This window comes from Balaenoptera borealis, assembly GCF_965194805.1.
Source record: "Balaenoptera borealis genome assembly, chromosome: X".
Taxonomy (NCBI): Eukaryota; Metazoa; Chordata; class Mammalia; order Artiodactyla; family Balaenopteridae; genus Balaenoptera; species Balaenoptera borealis.
Window position 1 is genome coordinate 91,823,506 of NC_138881.1, and position 16,412 is coordinate 91,839,917.

At 44.7% G+C, this 16,412-nt stretch overlaps 1 protein-coding gene across 4 annotated transcripts in view; it reads left to right on the forward strand.

The window, feature by feature from the left end:
• ATG4A (autophagy related 4A cysteine peptidase) overlaps positions 1 to 16,412 on the forward strand; it is a 69,594-nt gene that overhangs the window by 37,938 nt on the left and 15,244 nt on the right. For all 4 annotated transcript variants that reach the window (XM_082377367.1, XM_082377368.1, XM_082377369.1 and 1 more), the window contains exons 2-9: positions 2,965 to 3,075; positions 6,179 to 6,250; positions 8,377 to 8,475; positions 10,863 to 10,964; positions 11,187 to 11,259; positions 13,636 to 13,715; positions 14,425 to 14,612; positions 14,734 to 14,812. In XM_082377367.1, the coding sequence (XP_082233493.1) occupies positions 2,965 to 3,075; positions 6,179 to 6,250; positions 8,377 to 8,475; positions 10,863 to 10,964; positions 11,187 to 11,259; positions 13,636 to 13,715; positions 14,425 to 14,612; positions 14,734 to 14,812 (804 nt within the window). The remainder of the gene's footprint in view (positions 1 to 2,964; positions 3,076 to 6,178; positions 6,251 to 8,376; positions 8,476 to 10,862; positions 10,965 to 11,186; positions 11,260 to 13,635; positions 13,716 to 14,424; positions 14,613 to 14,733; positions 14,813 to 16,412) is intronic.

A 16,412-nucleotide genomic window follows, 5' to 3' on the forward strand; every position in this document is an offset into this window, starting at 1 on the left:
TTGAAAAGTTCAGGCATATTCCTGGGAATCTAGAGGACCACATGCATGTTCAGGGTTATGTGCATTCCTAAGGCTGTGTGCATGCTCAGGAAAGACCTGAGAAGGCCCTCAGCTCTCACTCTGGCTAACCTCGAGCTCTGTACAAGCAGAAAGGGAAAACTAAGGCAGAGTTAATCAACTGCCTGGCTGACTGTTGAAGGCATGCCCCAACATGTACACAGAGCCACTTGGCCAAGACTGGGAGACTTTTTGGTTCCAGGAGTTTATGGAAACCTTTTTATCAATTATTAGTTGACTACTAAGCTAACCCAGCAGAGACTTTGGTGCAATAATTATTAAAGTAGAATGGAACAGAGTGAAGCCTGTTGTCCATCGGACCTTGTAGAAGCTAATTCTTGGTCCACCAAGCTGCAGTATTTGTAGCTCTGCCTGTACAGTTCTATGTCTTTAAACAGGCTGAAAGGGCAAGGAACTCATATGGGGCTGATGTCTTGTTTGTTAATTTTAAGGCAAGACAAAAGTAGTTTTTGAAAATTTTTTTCAAAAGGATTGCCATTAGTGAGAAGTGATTTGTTTGGAAATGCCATTTCACTTCTGCACCTCAACCACATCCCAGCTGGCTTCTTCATCTTTTGGAGGTCTTCTTGTGGAAGACCAATTCCCCTCTCCTCCCCAGACTCCCATTTATATACTCTCCCCGTGTTACTGCTCTTTGCTTCCGTTAATCTCATCTTCTGTTCTGGCTTTCATTTGTTTCATCCATGTAGCTTTCAACTCAGGCTGGCTATGGCCTGACACACTGCATTCTGGGAGTCTGTTTTCTAAGAGGAGAATCAGGAAGAATAGAGACTGCAATGCCCTTTTTGCTGGCCTTGGGGGTGGTGTGGAAGAGCAAGAGGAAAATTCTTTGGCTACCATTTTGGTCAGAGCCATCTCAGATGAAGCAGTGCAGTTCTCACAGGCTTTAAGGGGCTGTACTAATTTGACCAGATAGCTGGGCAATGACTCACTGAAACAGGGTTGGCGATAGAAAAATGTTTTTGTTTTTCAGCCAGTACTAAAAAAAGACCCAAGGTTTATATGCATACATGCTGTACATTCATCCAATGCCACCCTTCCTCAACCCTACCAGGGGAATGCCAGAGAGGTTGCCCCTTTCCCACACTCCTCTCAAGCTACTTATTTCCTGACTTCTTTTTTCTCTTTTCTATGCTACACTGGATGTTCGTTTTAAGCTGATTTCTCTTGCCTGTGAGGGGTGGAGAGTAGGGTGGGGAGGTACACAGTGTGATTTATGCCACCTCAGTCCACCACCTCCTGGGGATGGCCTGACCTGGATGATCATTTTTAGCCTGCTGTTTCCTGGGCATGGGCCAGGGGCTGAGGCCAGTGGCAGAAAGGCTAAGACGGCACAAGCTCCCTGGCAGATTTGGCAGTGATGAGTTTTCACTGGGGAATGAAATGGCTGTCTCATTTCTAACTTCTTTAGGTTTGAAATACTGCCAAGGCTGTAACCCTAATGATTAAAACATCTTGAGGAGAAAGGCTACCTAAATCCCTGAAAGACTGGACTTCTGTAATGTGTTTCAAGAAAGGCAGTATCCCTGGGTAGCTGTGTTTCTAAAATTTTAACTTCAAACAAATTATAACTTCAATTTATACAAATTATACAAAGTATAACATCAGCCTTCAACCACGTAACCTGTTTTCATGATCAGATAAGACTCATTTATACTTAAGAACATTTATTTCTATGAAAACAGCATGCCTTAGAAAACAAAGCCAAAAGAAAGCAATTTGTCCTTTCAAGTGAGCTTAAACACATCCCACAATGCCATTTTTTATAGGAAACTATTCCCCTGGCGCTCTTAGGGACTGGTCTGGGAGAGTCCCTGCAGCTACTTGTATCTGCACAAAATGGCCCCTACTCTGTCTGAGCTCCCCTCCCCATAGGGGCTGGGAACCTCCAAGAGCTGAGAAGAGAAGGTGTGTGTTGGGTTGTCTCAGCTTTGAACTTGAAATATGATTTGTCAGTGAAATAACACCATAAACTACGAAATATACTAGCAATTTGATTTTTCTGATTACAGGTTAAGATAGATTTTTGTGGGCTGGCTTGGAAACTTATTTACCTACAATACCTACAATATTCTTTCTCTCAGAAAATTACTTAAAGGGAACTTTTGCAATAAGACCCCTTCATAAATCAGTCTCGACTCTTTTAGCAGAACCTTTCTCCGCAGGTGGTACAAAAGTGGATATTAACATATCTCGCATTACATGGCCATAAGTTCTAAGACTGTGGCCTGTGAACTTATGAGATTTAATTGTATTTTGTTCGGTTGCTTTCTCTTGAGAGAGAGTCACTTGTGAATCCCAAGAACAAGTTATATTTATCGGCAGCTTCAAGATTCTTCTTTGCAGAAGTTATAAGTGAATAAAATGGTAAATGAAAGTACTGTTAAAACATCTGGTCTTCCAGCTAAAATATTACGTTTTCACAGTTGTATAGTCTTTCAGGCTTATCATAACCCCCTTCTAAGCCACTGGCCGCTAGAAACCTCATAATATTCCCTGTGATGTGGACAGGGGTTAGGTATGCAGGTATGATTGCGCCACCTGCTACAGTCACACTAGGAGAAGCTGGAAAGTGACTATTTACAAAGAAAGCCCCATTGGAAAAAAAAAAAAGGTTTGACATAGCTGTGACCAAAAAATTATTCAGAGATGGTGCCAAATGGGACCATGAGAAAGGAAAGGTCAAAATAGGTGGTCAAGAGGAAATCCCTCTACTAAAGGATTTTCAGGCCTTGTGAGTGTCTTTGTTCCTCAAGCAAAAGGATTTGCTTCCATTCAATTCTAGCCAGCGACCTTTTACCTTCAGGACAAAGGTAATAATCAGTAAACCACAGAAGCAAGCCCTCTGTATTAAATTTTGCCTAAGTTTCTTTCTTTTTCTTTTAGTTTTATCCAAGTATGAAAACCAGATTACTATTTTCGCTGACTACCTAGAAGAATTTCCAGATACAGATGAGCTGGTATGGATCTTGGGGAAACAGCATCTTCTTAAAACCGGTAAGGTTTGGTAGCATTGGTCTGTGAGAACCCAGATGAGGTGGGTGCCCAAGGTTAAGGTCCTATCCTGTTTTCCTCCTTGGGTTGATAAGGGTTAATGCTACTCCTAGGCGGATTTACCTGACAACCAGAGGAGTTTAAGCCTCGGGCCCCTTGCTTGCATGCAAGGTCCCTTCTAAGGCCCTGAGGGGCCCCTAGCAGTGTGTTCACATGGTCATTGGTATTTGTACGATTTGAAAAAGTCATACATTTTTGTTCTTTTCCTTAAAGGAGAACCCCCAGATTCTATAAGCCTCGGGTTTCAAAAAACATGGACCTGCTCCTGGTATCACTAACCGGTATCTAGTCTTTGATGACTGGGCTACAAACTTCTCATTCCTCTCATGTCCTTTTCTATCTAGATGAAAAACACTGCCACCCAGGGGACTTCTAAACAGCCCATGGCTGTCAGAAACAATATCAGACACTGAGAAGCCTTACAGTTTTAGAGCTTTTGCTGACTGCAGCACTGTCTCAGTTTATTCTGATTTTGTACAGAACTTTTACCCACTGCAGCTAGATGGAAAGGAGGCTTGGATTTTTCTTCCTTACCCTTACGCTCTTATAGATTGGGAAAGACCTTTTCACCTGAAACTGCTAGCAACCCAGCACATAGATAAAGCCTGAACTTGGAGAGAGGCAGCTCTGATTTTTGTGTCTGAGGAGAGATCCTCTTTGGAGGCCCTAGCATGGAGGGAGGGACAGGAAGAAGCTGACCAAAACGCAGGAGGGGGGACTCCCCTGGTGGCGCAGTGGTTAAGACTCTGCGCTGCCAATGCAGGGGGCGTGGGTTCGATCCCTGACTGGGGGACTAGGATCCCACGTGCCACGCGGCATGGCCAAAAAATTAAAAAATTTAAAAAAAAAAAAGGCGGGAGAGGAAGTTAACATCTCTTAACTCCATCTGAGTCTGGCTTCATCCTTTTGATTGGAGAATCCTGAATAGTAGAGAGCACCTAGCGCTAGCGATTAGGAGACCTTTTGTATTCAGGCTCTTCTACCTTGGATAATTCACTTTCTCTTTCCAGATCTTAACTCCTTTCACCAGTAATTAACTGGAGGGGGACTGGAGATGATCTCTTCTAGTTCAGCATTCCATGACAACAGGGATCCCCAAGTTGCCAAATATGCCCATTTTCTTTTTTTTAACATCTTTATTGGAGTATAATTGCTTTACAATGGTGTGTTAGTTTCTGCTTTATAACAAAGTGAATCAGCTATACGTATACATACATCCCCATATCTCTTCCCTCTTGCGTCTCCCTCCCACCCTCCCTATCCCACCCCTCTAGGTGGTCACAAAGCACCGAGCTGATCTCCCTGTGCCATGCGGCTGCTTCCCACTAGCTATCTATTTTACATTTGGTAGTGTATATATGTCCATGCCACTCTCTCACTTCGTCCCAGCTTACCCTTCCCCCTCCCAGTGTCCTCATGTCCATTCTCTACGTCTGCGTCTTTATTCCTGTCCTGCCCCTAGGTTCTTCAGAACCATTTTTTTTTTTAGATTCCATATATATGTGTTAGCATATGGTATTTGTTTTTCTCCTTCTGAGTTACTTCACTCTGTATGACAGTCTCTAGGTCCATCCACCTTGCTACAGATAACTCAATTTCGTTTCTTTTTATGGCTGAGTAATATTCCGTTGTATATATGTGCCACATCTTCTTTATCCATTTCATCTGTCGATGGACACTTAGGTTGCTTCCATGTCCTCAGATATGCCCATTTTCAAACGTTAGGCTGGAAAAGGCCTTTCAAGGTGAAATTATTGTTAAAATGCCTATACAACTTTTCCCCAGACTTTCTAGCATATAGGCAAGCTGGAAGACGTAGAGAATATCAGAGGAAGGAGTGAGTGGCGTGAGCATTTGATAGGAGGGAATATAATAACAGCTAACATTTACCTCAGGCTTAGTGCATACTGTACCATGTAAGCTACTACTTTCCATGTAGTATTATCTTGTTGAATACTCATAAGTCTATGAAGTAGGTACGATCATTCTCCCCATTTTACAGATGAGGAAACTGAAGCTTAGAGAGGTTAAGTGACAAGCCCACACAGTTGGTAAGTAGTAGAGTCAGGGTTCAAACCCAGGCAGAATATGGCTCCAGAAGTCTTACTCTTAACCATTTTACGTCTGCTTCCCATAATGTGCTAGGCACCGGCAACATGAAGGGGAAGGAAAATCCAGACAGCTCAACTTTCTGATTTGTTCAAAGGAAAGGCGGGAGAAAAAACAGAGACTATTGGCTAAAATTGAACTTCCTTTTCTTCTTTTAAAGTGCAATGGCTATAAGTTCTCTATAGAATACAAATATAGATGTGTTGTTGAGAAGGGGGAGAGAGAAGACTAAGAAAGACAGAACCACATCTAAGTACAGATGACACGTGGATACCAGATTTGTGGCCATCGAAGTAAATTTATGCCATAAAATACAAGAAAGCATGCTTTGGAAAAAAATATACAAAAGCATTTGTGATGTTATACATCCATTTAGATTACAAATGCCAGTTGCAGTAGGTAGTATTGATAAATTTCTTATACACTTAATTTGCTTAGCAGGGACATCTCCTTCTTAGTTAAACATTTGTGTGTACCCCCCCACATACACACACACACACACACACGACCCATCCCTATTTTTAGATAACAGACAGTGGATGCTGATAAGAGATCCAACCAACCATCATCATTCAGGCAGGGGCTGATTGCCTTGTTAGCAGGTTATCCAGGATCCTCGCTTTTCCAAGTCCTTGTCTTTTGGCCATGTGACCCCAGTGTTAAGTACCTGTTGGGGCTTTGGCTCTCAGTGAGAAGGAGGCAGGAACCACTCAGCATCATTGTACTAGCCAGTAGCTCTGGTCAAAACATAGGTGGGAGGAAATGCTGAAATTATTTGGCTAAAATGAGATTGGGTTTCCTATGAATTTCCCTTAGCCTCATAACAATGGAATTGACTGGTTATTTGAAATTGAGTTTGCTGCTGGCTCAGAAATCAAAGGCAGATATCTTCAGATGGGATACAATGATTTAATTTTAATTTCACATTTAATTACAGAAAAATCTAAGCTGTTGTCTGATATAAGTGCTCGTCTATGGTTTACATACAGAAGGAAATTTTCACCAATTGGTAGGTATATCATTTATTATACTGTGCTTTCTTCTTTGTAGATAGCTTTCCTGAGGTTATCAGTGACATCATGGAAACCTCAGAACTAACAGCTCACTATGGCGAAGAATTTAATTTGGGGGAGTAGTTAAGTCTTATGCTTCATCCAGAAATTTCATTGCCGACATGCCTCATCATGTATGGTTCCATGGTGTTAATGTGTAATGCCAGTATATTTTTGAGCCCACCCACCTCCAGGTGTTCAAGCACTTAGAAGTGTTACTTGTTTTAATTCTAAGAGCAAGGAAAAAGTCAAACTTTTAATTTGGACAGTATCTATTAAATTATAATCCACTGCTTTGTGGAGCTATTTGATTATTAAAGATGGCTGTACCTTGAAGGAAAGAAAATAATTCCTTTGCTTTTTTTTTTCCCTGTGAGATGAAAACATCTTGCCACTGGGAGATGAATTATAATGGACTTGCTTGGAACTAATTGTAGTCAGTTAAAAGTACCAGCCGCTGTCTAGAAAAAAGGACAGTTCAATGAGCTAAGTGAATAGGATCCCTCCAGAGAAAATTTGTGAAATGTTTGCAAGTAGGGTGACCTCTTCCTAGTCTTGTGGTACTGTAGGAAAGGATCACCAAACTCAAATGGTGGAAGCTATTCTCCTAAGAGGAAACCTGTCTGACTGATTTTGGTCCAGGACTGGACCTAGTAACTGGAGTGAAATCAACCTTTCTGATAAGTGCCAAGAGTGAAGTTCACACAGACAGTTTTTTTTTTTTTTTTTTTTTTTTTGCTCTCCACAGGAAGTACCTGAGCAAAATACACAAAAGAACAATCTTTAGTACCCAGTGATTCTAAACTGTTAAACTATTTTTCTGGGTGAAGAGATCTTTGCAAGATTTGAAAACATTTGCAGTTCAATTCTGACAGTGTTTTGGAAGAGATGATCTTTTTTTTATGTGGGCTTCCTTGCATCTTTTCCATACTAATCTGGCCCATAATCCCACCATTAGCAAGAGCCAAAGGACTCCCCTTCCAGCTCACAAATTGGCTCAACCTTCCCCATCTTGCTGTAGCAACTCTCCTTCAGTCCCCACAACAAAAGGAAAGGAGCGGCCACCTTGGCCCACTTGTCTTACGTGGTTGATGACCCCCTTTACAGTTAGTCTTGTGAGACCATGCTTATAGCATACTTTTCCACTTCCATGTTGGGAAATGAAGCAGTGAAAGCAGAATGTCTCCTCCGCCATCCAAGTTATCTCATTTCACTGGTACCTTGAAAAAGGATATTGAGCTCACCCTGGCCACGTTTATGGGATTTTTGTTACATCAAGTGTTCTTAAAATGGAACCCGTTGTCTTATTAACTGGCTTTGTGCCTTTTAAAAAGGTAGTACATTTCTAATTTATTAGTGGTATTTTTAATTATGACCATACTCATAACACCAAAGATTTACATCATCCTGAGTGGGTTGTAGAACACTTTTATACTCTCTCTTTTAATTCTTACAATATCCACTAACAGTAGGCAAGGCATGTGCTATTATCCCCAGTCTACAGATGAGACTTGGATTAGGTAACTAGAGACTGGTCTTCTGATGCCTAATCTAGGACTCTTTCCTCTATTTTACATTCTCCTTCTTACTGTTCAGACCTTCATAATGTATATTTAGAACAGTCAAGAGCCTTCCATATTTCCTTGACCATTTTGATAATCAAGTTTGGTAGCATTTACTCCTTAACTAAGGTAAGATTGCCCTCCCCGAGAAGTGAGTTGTGAAAATTCAGGTTCGGTCAAGCAGATGACGACACGGCATGGACTAAGTGTTGGTAGTCATACATGGTGGTCATGTACCAAAACTGCACGCATACCTGGATGTCTCTAGGCAGAAAACATAAGGGGCAGGTTTTGTTCATTTGTTTGTTTTCCTTTGGCCATAGAACCTGTTTTGGTTAACTCAGCATTATCGTTGCAAGTTCCACCCTGTAACAAACCCTGTTTGATGTCTGGCTATATCTCTTGCCTCTCTATTCCGAGTATGTGTGCCTGTCTGTCTTGTATGATTCCCAAATATGCTGATGTTTCGGGAAAGGGCAGTTCAAGGAACTCATATTCATTCCCATCCATTTTGCCAACAGGGGGAACGGGCCCTTCGTCAGACGCCGGCTGGGGATGTATGCTACGCTGTGGACAGATGATGCTGGCTCAAGCCCTTATCTGCAGACACTTGGGCAGGGGTGAGTTAAATTTGTTCTGGAAACTGCCTCGGAGACCTCTGCAGTCGCACTCGCCGCTGGTAGTTTAGCACTGGTGCCGAGGGGACAGAGCTGCAGGTCCTGAAGTGCTCTCCGCCAGTCCAAGTAGTGGGGCTGACAAGTTGGCAAAACCTCTCGTGAGAAGGAAACAGCCGGCATTTCCTTGTGACTCACCAAGCCGGAGACTTATTTTCCTGGGACAGATGAACGTTGAGGCAGGTGTATCATTTAGAGTTTCCATCTTCACTATTGTTCGCGTGAGTCCTTAAACAGGTCAGATAACAAAGGGAGCAGGAAGAAGGGTGTGGTGGTAAGTCTGTTTTTTGACCTCATTTAAAATATCTGCCTAGTGAAGGATGTCAGTGACCTAAAGGAAGTGCCTAATGAGGGAGCTATTTTGGTTTGGGTTCACTGATGATGTCCATTCGATGATGAAGAAATCCTTAAATTAGCTTCCTTAGGAGGCTGCTTCATTAAGAACCTTCCAGTAATCACTGTTGGAACTCTCGAGTCTTGCTTTCTTAAGACATGCGTGTGCTTCCCTGTCGGCATCTGTAGGCTGACCTTGGGTAGATGCCAGTTCAGGCACTTGGGTGAAAGTCTGGTTTGCCTTGGGGATGAGGGAGTGAAAGAACACCTTGGATGAGATTGGGCTGCCGAACTCATCGGCTGTTCCTCCTTGAGATTCAGAGGTACAGAAACGTCGCTCCCTGTCCGGGACTACGCAACCTCACACATCCTCCTGCGGTTCCCAGAGAAGACTGGGGAAGGGGCTGGGGAGGGTTTAGGGCTTCGTGCCTTCTTTTCAGGGTTTAGCATGTTCTGTGCCTGTGTTCCCTGGGTAGTATCATAATTTCTGTTTTACAGATGAGGAAACTGAGGCTCAGGAAGTAAGGTGACTTGCCCTGGGTCAAACAGCAAGAAGGCATCGATTTGGGAATAGAATGCAGGTCTTCTGACTCCTTGTCCAGTGATTTCTCTACTGTACACATACTTCTTGGAGCAGATCGTTCTTCCTGTGTAACTTTCTCATTTATGAAACACTTCAAGATGATTCTTCTGGAAGTGAATTTTGTGGAAAGCAAACTGGGGGGAGAAAACCCCACAGTCAGCAATCTCAATTGTCTTAATATAAAAGCAAGTAGCAGGAAGAGTGTGGAAATAGATCTTGTAGCTAAGACGAATGAGAAGATGTAATTTTATAAAGAAGTATTTTGGAGTGTTTCCTATTCGGTTATTTTACAATTGAGGTGGGATGTTCACTTATCACCGTCATCAGTAAATATTTAGTGGTACTTAGCAGCCGGCTAATCAGGATTTCCCCCAGACTTGGACAGTTTGGTAGCTGATGAAAAACAGTTGGGTGCTGTTCACCCTTTGAAGACTGCTGGATACGAAGTTTAAAACTTTGGTTTCAGAAATACTAGAAGCAAAGAGAACTAAAGACTCTGGAGATAGTGGCCTTTGGCTTCAAGTAGATTTCAGTTGTGAATTCAAATGCTCTCTAAAACCTCAGGAGAGAAATTTCTGTCTTGGAAGCAAACTAAATCTCAGAAATCTGTCCCATTAGGCAGAGTTCCTAGAGCTGAGGGAAGGGGAATAGTGTGTCCTGTCCACAGCAGTGACGACGAGAGTTTTTGCAGTTGTCCTCAGTAAGCGATAAGCAGGCCCTGTAGGATTTGGGGGGGCTGTGCCTGAGGCACAGACGGGATCCCCGCAGATGTAATTATTTTAGTTTTGGTCATAAGGAAACCTGGAACACCTGATAACAAAGGTGTTTGTTTTTCCAAAACTCACTGTGGCCTTTTTAAAAGGTTGTGTAAAAATGGCAGCATGCATTTTTAAAAAAAGCTTCCTTAGTTGCAAATTGTGTATATTCCCCTGGGAATAGGTGTGTGTCAGAAGAGCACTTCCCCCCATGAGACTCTGTTGGCAATGCTGCCAAAGTATACGGACCAAAGCCGTTGCTGTCTGTGTGGACATGAGACATAACAGCGTCTGGGTGAGACACGGATATACTGCCAGGTTTTGTGGTGACCTCCTGTTCACTGAGTAGCTGACCAGAAAGGCCTTGTGACACTGTCTTCATGTAATATTTATCCAACTCAAGCTCATGGGCTAAGTCAATTCCTTGGTCAACTTCTTGTTTTGCTTTTACTTTATACCCACTGAGCCTTTGAAAGAAATCAGTTTCCAGGTGTCTTGGTCATCAACATTAAAGATACTTAGGAATGTTCTGACCTGATCGCTCCCACCTTCTACATGTAACTCCTTTGTTTTCCTTCTAAGCTCGTAGTCACAGTAAGAGTGCAGAGATAACAAACGGTTATAAAAATGATTTTAACTCATTTTTTCTTTTTCCTAAAAAGACTGGAACTGGGAGAAACAGAAAGAACAACCCAAAGAATACCAACGAATCCTACAGTGCTTCCTAGATAGAAAAGACTGTTGCTACTCTATCCATCAAATGGGTAAGGTCACATGAGTAGTTTAAAGGCTGTCTCTCTGTTCTGTAGTTCAATTAAGAGGAAAGGAAAAGTGTATGTGAAATTCAGCTTACATTGCCCGTACTTGCTTTTCTCGTCCTCTGCTTTGTATGTGGCTCTACTAAGTCGTCCCATCTACTTATTTATGCAAAAAATTAGGAGTTTGTGGTTTGCTAACCTGTTTATTATTTTTCCACATAAAAACAGCACAGATGGGTGTAGGAGAAGGGAAATCAATTGGCGAATGGTTTGGACCAAATACAGTTGCACAGGTGTTAAAGTAAGTAAAAGAGTCTGGCATGCGCCTTATTCTACCATCTCCTATGCCTCCCTCCACCAACTCAACATCCCATCAACCCAGCTGTTCCTGCCATCCCACTAAGCCACCAAACATCTGTACCATTTTGCTCAGATAGTTCTTTGAAATGTGTAATGTGTGTGGGCAACTGTCTTGGTAAATCACAGTTATAGTCATTGGTACCAGTCTATGGGGAGGCCCCTCAGGACTCATTCCGTATCCCACTTGTAGATTGGTGCTCACGTGCTCAGCCATCAGCCTGAGGGTCACTTTGAAGCCAAAGGGTTTGCACTAAGCGGGGAAGCCTGAGCCAGCCTAGGCAAGACACAGACTCCCACCCTGTATGGTATATAAAAAAAAATTCTTCACTGATTCATTCAACATTTACTGGGTGCCTCTGTTGCCCTAAGTACTGAGTGCACAGAAATAAACTAGGTGTAGTTCTTGCTTCAAGGACCTCACCACCTATTGGAGGAGACAAACCCCAGGGGAGCCTTAGAATCAGTTTGTCATCTCTTAGGAGACTCAAGGTACCCCAGCATGGTACTTTCGCAATTGTCCTGTTAAGTCTCAGAATTCACCTCCCACAGCAAGAGGCGACGTGGAGAGGCCAGGACCAGTGCTTTGGAAATGAGTGGGGTGAGTGGCGTCAGCACCTACACCTGCAGGCTGTCTCACCTATTGTCACTCTCCTTTCTGACAACCTATCACCAAATGGGAACTCCATGAGGGCAGAGATTGTATTTGCCTCGTTCACTCCTGTAATATTAGCACATGAAACTGCCTGGCACATGTAAGTGCTCAGTAAATACTTGATGAATGAATGAATGAAAATGGCAGGTAGAATCTGGGGCTGGATTTAGGCATCAGAAAATTGAAACTGTCTAGCCTCCTTTGGTAGCTACTTCAATTCCTGGGCTCTCTGGCGTGTGATGATGGGACCTGCTCCATGCAAAATACAGATGGGGCACTGTTTCAATTATTAGCCACCGTTCAATGAACTGGAATGCTTTGTAAATGTGCTTTTGAGGGAAGTAGTCTGGACTTCCTGGGGACCCAAGTGAAACCTGTATCTTTGCATTACTCTTTGCTAACAGGGCAGCCTCTCTGAGACCACTTTCTTACCTTGGTCCAGAGTGGTTTTTGGGGCAGTGTTGATCTGCTGAGTGAGGACCTGGTGGTATTTCGGGAACCACTGTAGGAACCCAGGGCAGAAAGTGTAGAAGATTAGAATGGCTGTGCTGAGCCCAAAACCTAGCTTGATATGGTTGGTTTATAAATGACATCCTTCAGAATTTGCTTCTTTCTTCTAAATTTTGAGCTTCCCAACAACAAGCAAATGGAAACATACATTTTTAAAGAATTTAAAAAAAAAAAAAAAAAAGAATTTAAGTGGGTTCTGAGTCATCGTGATTGTTTTTAACAACGGTAGATGATGATGATGTCGTCATTATTATTTTGGGGGAAAGATACTACATTAAATGAAATTAAAATATAATGGTAATTAACCTCTTCTTGGGAGTTACTTTGGTTTGGGAGAGAATGTGTCTTTTGTTTTGTTTTGTTTTGTTTTGTCGGCCATTGAGACTGGGCTTTACTGCAGAATTCCAGAGTAGCCGGGGTAAACATGTCTTCTTCAAACTGGCAAGAGGAGAAGGAAATAAGGGAGAAATAGACAAGGTACTTTACTCAGACATCAGATAATCTCTCTTTTAAAGGGGTTCTCTTTCTAATCTCCTCTGAAGTCACGCACTTCAGCATGCTCTGTCTTCAGCTGTTGACCAGCAAGGCCCGGCACTGAAGCCATCTGCGGCCCAAGTCTCCTGGGACGGCATCCTTACCGCATGTGGGAAGGGACAGAAGAGATCACCTCTCTCTCTCTCTCCCCCCCTCCCTGGATTTCCCTAGAACTTACTGTTTGTATTATGTATGCTCCTAAACAAATATATATATATATGTGTGTATATTAATAACAGTTTTCTTTTTTTGGAAAAAGGAGTAAGTCAGAATGTCTCTTATTTAAGAAAAGGAAACAAAATCTCTTGGGAGAAGATGCACTGGTAACCTCTCTCTTTCGCCCAGTAGGAGTAACATCCTTTTGCAAGGCAGCCTTTTCCATTTTGTAAAGCAGGCCTTCTTTTTGAGGTGCGGAAACAGTGCCTCTGGCATTCTCAAGGTCCCTGGACATAGAACATTCCAGAGAGCTCAGTCAAGGGAGCCAGACCTGACCTGAATCCCAACTTCTCTGTGGCTCAGTGTTCGGTACCGTCAGGAACGCTGGGCGTACATAGGTTGTACTGCTTCCTGCCGAGATGTCCACCTTCCCCAATTGTGACTTCATTATATGTTGCTTTGCAGAAAACTTGCTTTATTTGATGAATGGAATTCCTTGGCTGTTTATGTTTCAATGGATAACACCGTGGTTATTGAAGATATCAGTGAGTCCCGGGCCAGTTTACCTTCTCGGGTGGCTGGGTGATGAGGTTCTTCCTCACCATTCAGAATGTGTGTGTGGGGCGCGGTGGGAGAGAAAGACAGAAAGCGAGGGAGAAAAAGAGAAAGAAGATGTACACACACCCGCATTCCCCCGCCCCCCGGCTCTCTGGCCTGCCCATCTAGCAGGACGGGGGCACAGGGCTCCGGTTACTCATTCCCTGTGTCCCTTCTTCTCTTCCCTCTTAGCTTTCTGAAAGGGAGAAAACAATTAGAGGATCTGTGCTGCCCCTCAGTGAGGTACCAGACCCTTTCCCTGCAGGTCTCCCCGAGTGCGGGTAATCAGTTAAACCACTGACAGGTCTTCTGTGGCGGTCCCCCCTGTGCTCCCCGCCACGGGGTTAGAGGGACCCACAGATACGGTCCCTGTTTCCAAGGCCCTTGCAGGCTAGTTGCGAAATGAGATTCTCCCAGTGAGCCCATAATATCTGACAAGAGGTAAGTGAGCGTTCAGTTGCCAGAAGGAGGAGAAGTAAGGGCTGGAGGAGGGGCCTGGGCTTCCCGCAGGAGGTGAGGCAGCCGGGCCCCGCTGGCACGGGGGAGGGCCTTCCAGGCAGTGGCTGTCATGTGAGGTCTCCTTTAGTTTTGCCCTTGGCACATCTCCTAGGGCTGGATGCCCCTTATTTACCCAGCTCTCTTGTCTTCTGTTTCTAGAAAAAATGTGCCGCACCCTCCCCTTGAGTGCCGAAACAGCTGCTGAGAGCCCCCCTGAGTCTCTGAATGCTTCGACCCAGAGTAAGGGCCCCTCTGCCTGCTCTCCAGCCTGGAAACCCTTGCTGCTCATTGTGCCCCTCCGCCTGGGCATAAACCAAATCAATCCCGTCTATGTCGACGCCTTCAAAGTAAGTCGCACCTTTCCCCAAGCCGCTTGCTGCCCGCCCATCCCACCGCCATGTGAGCACGGAGATCCGTGAGCAGCAGTCCACAGATGAGCTGAGAATCTTGCGTTCTCTTTCCCTCCAGGAGTGTTTTAAGATGCCACAGTCTTTAGGGGCATTAGGAGGAAAACCAAATAACGCCTATTATTTCATAGGATTCTTAGGTAAGAAAAGAGGAATCACAAGTAAGTCATCATGGGCTAGGGGAGGGTGGGCAGAAGGCCTGCACGGGAGACCAGGCAATTCCAGTTTTAGGGGGCCCTCACCTAGCCTGGAGATGCTGTGGCCTCTGGGCAGCTCATCTTGTCTCTGGCCTGGAGAGTAACGTTTACCTGTGCCTGACAGAGAGCAGATCCCCCCCCCTTCAGTGCCTCTGCTTCACTGCCTCTTGATAAGATGGTTCCATGGCTGCTTTCCCACTGGACGGCCCCAAGGTCATAGCGTTGCTTCAGCACCTGTCTCTCTTTCCTGTGGCGCCCAGGGTGGCAAGGTTTCGCTCCCCTGGCCTCGCCGATACCCCTCTTACTGGGGCTCGGGCGTTCGGGCTAGGAGCCGTCCTCTGGCTTCCCGGGCTCATGCAGCCTGGGCTGCTAGCTTATTGTTCAGAGCCCTGACTCTGGTGGGAATAAGAGGAGGTGAAGACAGAGGTATCCCTTTCCTGAGACTGGAGGCTAAGCCTTAAAACGACTAACCTCCTAATGTGGATCCTGATGAGCAGCCCGGCATTACCTGCCTCAGTAGATGCCTCTGGAAACCCGGCCACCTTACTCACTAGCTGTGACCAGAGACATTTAAGGCCCTTGGCACACGAGGGGAGCTAGCCCGGTGCTTCTCAAACTTTAATGTGCACATGAATCACCTTGAGAGCCCATTATAATGTGGGTTCAGTGGGTCTGGGGTGGGGCCTGAGAGCCTGCATTTCTAACTGGGTAGTGCTGGTGCTGCTGGTGCCACACTTTGAGTACCAAGGGCCTAGGCACCTGCTTAGCGCCGCAGAGTAAGGGAGTGATGCGGTGAGGGAAGTGGGATACGGGACACCTCTCGCAGGAGTGGGCTTCGAGGAAGCTATGAGCTTAGAGAGCAAGGGAGAGCCAGAGCAGGCGTGGGGAATGGCCTGAGGGATGTGCAGAGGGCTGAGTGAGATGGGCTTGGTCACCTTCCCACTCATCTCCTCCTCGGAGATTCATGGAGGTGGGGCGGGTGGAAACAGACCCAGCCCTGTATGTGGCCAGTCTCCCACTGTGTGTGGGAGCAGGAAAAGAGTGTCAGCTCTTTCAGTCTCAAGTTCCCTTTATGGAAGATAGGGCTGACCCCCAGCTCACCATGTTGTCACCTCACAGGAAAGCGCTCAGCAAAAAGAGCCAGCCTGACCCCAGCGCCTCTTTCCTCTGCTCGCTCTTTCTCTCTTTAGGGTAGGGTTTCTCCACAGCTGCTGGGGCTCTCTCGAATGCTGCCATCTACTGGTCGATCCTAAGAACTACAGCTTGATGGAACATTTGGAAAGTGGAGGCGTTTCTTTTTCTAAGTACAAACCCCAGTATTTAGAGTGTTATAAATTTAGATGTTCTCTGTTTCTAAGCTTTTGGGTTCCTGTCAAAGAAAATGTAGCAAAAATCTATTTCCTATTGTCCGTGCTTGAGGAAAAGGTGGAAACATTGGAAAATAATTTTGGAGGGATCTCAGTGGATCCTGGGCACCCTGGCCTCCTTTATCCCAAGTTACCCAGAGAGAGTTTGCCAAGCTGGCATAGCCCTCCTGTTTCCT